General features: G+C 51.8%; 1 protein-coding gene across 1 annotated transcript; it reads right to left on the bottom strand.

The window, feature by feature from the left end:
- Positions 1-807: 807 nt before the first annotated feature.
- LOC121561831 lies at positions 808-5,139 on the bottom strand. Its single transcript, XM_045205749.1, has 4 exons — positions 4,849-5,139; positions 3,929-4,778; positions 2,867-3,758; positions 808-1,588 (listed from the first exon to the last, which is right to left on the bottom strand). The coding sequence occupies exons 1-4, from the start codon at positions 5,137-5,139 to the stop codon at positions 808-810; spliced, it is 2,814 nt and encodes a 937-aa protein (XP_045061684.1).
- Positions 5,140-5,371: the final 232 nt, after the last annotated feature.

Raw genomic sequence — 5,371 nt, 5'->3', positions numbered from 1 at the left:
AAGCCCTGTTTATTCCTTTGATGACCCATTGTATGATTATGTATGTTTATGTTCCAGATTGTATATTGTGCAAAGTCACTGTTTGTGTATGGATATTGTCAGACTGAAGGGTCCAATGTACTATTTCAATAAACGTGAATGGACATTCGTAGTTTCACAAGTATTTTGTATTTATTCACAGATATCCATAGACATGTATTACAACACAAGGAGGCTTACATTACAATGTACATGACATAGTACAACAGGGATACACCACTCATCACATAAGCACCTATAGTTGCAATACATTACAGGTTGCTCGTGAGTGTACGACGCGCTGTGGATTGGCAATGTAATCTACATCCCCTAAGCTCTGGTGCGCGTGCATCAGGGAACAGGGTGGAGATACAAATGTGACTCTGTCAATCCTGCTGATGTAGGACAGCACACCTGCGATATCTGAGAAGTGTGCCCTTGTCCCTACTGTAAAACCAAAGGTATCGAACGTCACCTTGAATCTATTCCCAAATGCAGTGACAATGTCAAACAGGTATCCCAGGCTGACATCGTCCATATAATGAATTGCTGCAGCCGGGTTCTCGTACATTGGTCCTTTCTTTCGTAGATGCTCTATTACTTCACGGTAATGGGGTGACCATACTTCGTTGCCGTATGACGCTCCCCACCATGAGTCTTTCAGCACCTTCATCATGTAACACATTTGTCCCGCTATATGTGTCACGGAAAAGTAGTCTGGGTTGTGAGGTATTGTCCAATGTTGACGCAGAATGCGCCCTTCACCCAGCTTATCGACCAGATGTCGTATTATGTCAATTGGCGTAGAGAGTCGCCCTCTACCAAGTCCTTACATATGTAACTGCCTCCACAGATGGCCACATGAAATGTCAGTACTTCGTTCTGAGTCTTCGCCGTAACCGAACATACTCCTCCGGGCATGTCACCAAAGTGTGCCGCAATAACAATATCTCCAAAGCGAATCTTAGGTCCGCCCATGAAGGAGCTAATCTGATCTGCAGAGACTGAGCCCCACCAGCGCTCACCTAGCCATTCTAGAAAGGAGTGCCACGTTCTGTTCAATATCGACCACTTAAGCATGAGATCTATCTGCTGATGTTTTTTAGCATCCTCCTCGGCTCGAACCATATCTTCAACATCGTCATCGTCAACGTCGAAGTAGTCGTCAACCGCTTCTTTGTAAACATTGTCCCTGTCCACATGTCTGGTGTTTGACCCGTACTGGGGAGGGGTGTCCTCCTCCTGACTCCTGGTGTCTTCCACGGTATCACTTAGAGTGTCGTGTTCGTGCTCATACGTCCAATCATTGTAGTCACCTGCCATTGTTGCTTGGCAATCGGTCTCTGAATCGGACCGGTTGGAATCTGCAGGGCTGAATGTGTGTTGTCTACAACTGTTCCCGCATGCATCTGAGTCATATAGGTGCTGGTCGTCCACAGGGCTGTTGTTTGACTCGTACTGGTCACCGGGTTCTGTTTCCTGAAGCCTGGTGTCCTCCAGTTGATCACCTAGAGTTTCGTATTCAAATGGATACATCATGCTTCCTTCCCAATCGATCTCGGAATCGCACCTATCGGAATCGGAAGGGTTGAATGTTTTTTGCGTACAACCGTTCTCGCATGAATCTGCTCCGTAAAACATTTGGTCGTCTACAGGGCTGTTGTTTGACAAGTACTGGTCATGGGGTTCAGCTTCCTGAAGCATGGTGTTGTCAACATTATCACCTATAGTTTCATATACATTTCCATTGTCCTCTATTGGGTCTCCGTGATGTTCCTCACACGTCCAATCATTGTAGTAACTTGAGCTTGGTGATAGCCTTGCACTCTCAAAATCGGACCAGACTGAGGCTGAACACTCGTCTCTTAGTGGCGTAACACTGGTCCTACTTCTATCTACTTTGCAGTACCCATAGCAAGACAGCATCTGATGCCTCTGGACGCAAACAACTGTCTCAAAGTGGTTACCAACATTCTCCAAATAGATCCCCTGGTTAGACACCTTTACACCATTACAACGGTGTATAAGCCACCTCCCGGTGTAGTATGTATATATGCTGACACCCAAACAATCTGCAGCTGCTTGAATCTCCACTTCCGTAGCCCAAGTACCTAGAGAGGCCATTTGTGATTTGGTAATGTAGTCTGATACTGAACGGTAGCCACTTCTCAACATGCTGGTGTATATCACATCATTGCTTTGTAGCTGCTCCACGACGACATTTCGAATGGTTCTATGAAACTCATCTGTACCACAAACCGCTTCACTGACCGCTCTGAAGAAACAATTGCCGTCGCCTTTTATCGGTATGTTTTTGCACGGAGCCCCTAACTCACCAGTGACTGTACTCAGTACAGACTGGTCCTTGAAGCAATTCACCTTCAGCCTGTTGCAAAGAACCTGCGCATCTGCAGCCCCGATAGGGTTGAACTGCTTCTCTCTACATGGGTCCCCAGTAGCAAGCATAGTATCCTGACACCCCGCCATCAATTAGTCTATTCTACTCTAGAGGTCTTTGCTATTGTCATTGGTAAAGTCATTAATACCTTATACCTGCTTCACCGGCTTGTGGACTGTGTGAGTTTGGGTATGCGATTTAAAAACACCCCCCTATTGGACCACATTCCGTGGACTGTACCGCTGTACTGTTTGAGTATGGATGATAACCCTCCCGTTGTCCTGGTATTCTGTACACACGCCGTGCCCTCCGGGTCGAACTGTCCCCCCTCTCACTAAAGGCCCAGTTGGAACATGTGGGACAGTATGGGTGCGAGCAGCCTTTGCAGATGTATTTGTTACACCTGGTGCACACCGTGTGTGTTTTACAGTCCTTCTTTGTGGGGCAGACCTGACACCTCTTCCTCTTACTGGGTTGTGCGGGGTTGGGTGCTTGGGCCGGTGGTGCTGCGTGGTCCGGTGCTGCGGGGCGTGATCCCGCCGGGGCTGATCACGATACGTAGCCCTCTGAACAGCTTTGACGAGCGCCGCAGAGGCTTCGGTGCGAGGGAGACGGGCCCTTCTTTGTATGAACGGAGTCACTAGTGCCTTTCCCAGCTGCTCGAGGAACACCCTCCTCTTGTTTCGCTTGCCAGGCATCCAAGTGGGGTTGAGCTCTCGCCATATGACAAAAGCGTTGTAAGAGGACACGTCAAGGATGTTGTGGAAGATGACCAGGGGCCAGCGCGCGGTCATCCTCCTGCAGCTGTAGGTTCCAATCACCTTGTCTAGGTTGTCCACACCTCCCTTGTTGCTGTTGTAGTCTAGGACGATGGCCGGCTTCTTGTCCTGGCGACGGCTAACGTGAGCCTCGGTGTGCAGCGTGCTCAGGAGTAAGACGTTCTTGTTTTTCTTTGCCAGGTAGGACACTAGAGCGGTGGTGGACGTGAAGGCGAACTTGGAGGAGAAGAGGAGCCTGTCCTTTGAGGCGAGCAGCGCCTGCGGGAGCTCTGGCTTGTTCTTTCTGACTGTGCCGACCACGGTGACGTTCCTGGTCAGGAGCTGGCGCGCGAGCTCGTATGAGGTGAAGAAATTGTCGCAGGTGACGTTGTGACCCCTGAGTCCCTGCGTCAAATCGAGCACGACCCTCATCCCCTGGTTCTTCTCGGGGCCTCCGCATGTGGCCTTGCCGGTGTAGACCTGCATCTTCCAGGCGTAGCTGGATTTGGAGTCGCAGGCCACCCATGTCTTGATGCCGTATTTGGCCGGCTTGCTTGGGATATACTGGCGGAAAGGACATCGGCCTGGAGGAGAGAGAGAGCGAGAGCGAGAGAGAGAGACAGAGAGAGAGAGAGAGAGAGGAGAGGAAAGACAAGAGATTAGCTTTAGCGTGTTGTGTTGTGTTGTGTTGTGTTCAGTGTTGTGTTCAGTGTTGTTGTTGTGCTCTTGTACGGTGTTGTTGGCCCCGGCACACCTCTGAAAGGGACCAGTTGCTCGTCCACCGTCACGTCGGGCCCGGGGTTGTAGAGGAGCGGCAGCCTCTCGACCCACTTGTCCCAGACCTCTCTCACGGCCGCAAGTTTGTCACCGCCGCCTGCTGCGCGTCTCTCGGCTCTGGTCTGGCGGTCGTCGAAGCGAAGGAGTCTCGAGTAAGCGTGAAAGACTTTGAGCGGCATGGTTGCGCGGAAAATGGTCCTTCCGCTCTCGGCGTCCCAGAGACTAGAGGCCGCTTCGCCTCGGGACCTGTACACGCCGGCTAGGATGAGCAGCCCTACGTAGGCTCGCAGGTCTGTGGAGTCCATCGCTTTCCAGCGGCCGCCGCCGCCGCGGTCGCGGTCTTCGTGGTTTTCGTGGTTTTCGTGGTCGTCGGCGTAGTGGCGGTGGTCGTCGTCGTCGTCGTCGCCGTCGCCTCGGGCTCCGTATTTTCGAACGCCCTCCAGATTGGTCATCTCCAGGATGATGTCTTCTATCTCGGGTGTGAAAAACAAGCGAAACGTGGAGAGGATGTCGCGGGCTTGGCCTACGGCCTGCCTAGTAGGCCCGGGCCTCATGTCCTCCGGCACCTCAGCAACCGGCCTGTTACTATTTGCCGCTGCCGCGGCCCCTCCGACGCCCCGATTGTTGTCACAGGGCACCGAGCACCATTGGATTTGGCCGTTTCTCGACACGAATGTCTCTCTTTCCACTCGAGGGATATCGTGTTGTGTTCTGGGGCTGATGCTGCGGCGGCGGCGGCTGCTGCGGCTGCGGAAGCGGCGGAGGTCTCCTCGCTCTCCTCGCTCACTTTCACCTTCCCCTTGTTCTTCCCCCTTGTTCTTCTTCTTCTTGTTGGTCGTCGTCGTCGTCGTCGTCGTCATCGTCTCGTTCGTCTTCTACGCCTTGACCTTCTTCTACTTGGACATCGTCCTCGTCATCGGCGGCGTCGGGCGGCTGCGGCGTCGTAGTCGTCGTCGTCGTGCCGTCCTCTGTGGTCTCCTCGTCCTCTGGGTTGTATTCCTCCCCGTCTTCTTCTTCGGACGCTTCCTCGTCCGCTTCCTCATCGCAGTCAGAGTCATTGGAAAATATCTGTTCTAGGACCTGTTTGGCCGTGAATCGCACAGCACTCATAATAGCTTCGGCACCCAGGCTGGGGAAGTCCCCAAGACCTCTCTCTTCGGCACGTGTCCGGACATGCCACGGAGGCATAGTATATTAGTAGTAGTAGTAGTAGTAGTAGTAGTAGTAGTAGTAGTAGTAGTAGTAGTAGTAGTAGTAGTAGTAGTAGTAGTAGTAGTAGTAGTAGTAGTAGTAGTAGTAGTAGTTGTTATTGGTGTTGGTGTTGGTTTTGGTGTTTGTTTACGGCTTACCTAGTACCTCTGGCTCAGAGCTTATGCCTCTAACGTGTAGCCTGGGTCGTTTTGACCCAGACAGGACAGGA

The sequence above is a fragment of the Coregonus clupeaformis genome, chromosome 20 (assembly GCF_020615455.1).
Source record: "Coregonus clupeaformis isolate EN_2021a chromosome 20, ASM2061545v1, whole genome shotgun sequence".
Lineage (NCBI taxonomy): Eukaryota > Metazoa > Chordata > Actinopteri > Salmoniformes > Salmonidae > Coregonus > Coregonus clupeaformis.
This window is presented reverse-complemented; position numbering and strand designations above follow the sequence as displayed.

Coding starts and splice junctions, on each gene's coding strand:
- LOC121561831 (XM_045205749.1), bottom strand. CDS start 5,139: ATGCCTCCGTGGCATGTCCGGACACGTGCCGAAGAGAGAGGTCTTGGG. Junction 4,779..4,848: donor ATGACGAGGACGATGTCCAA/GTAGAAGAAGGT, acceptor ACGACCAACAAG/AAGAAGAAGAACAAGGGGGA. Junction 1,589..2,866: donor GTAAGAGGAAGAGGTGTCAG/GTCTGCCCCACA, acceptor CGATTCCGATAG/GTGCGATTCCGAGATCGATT.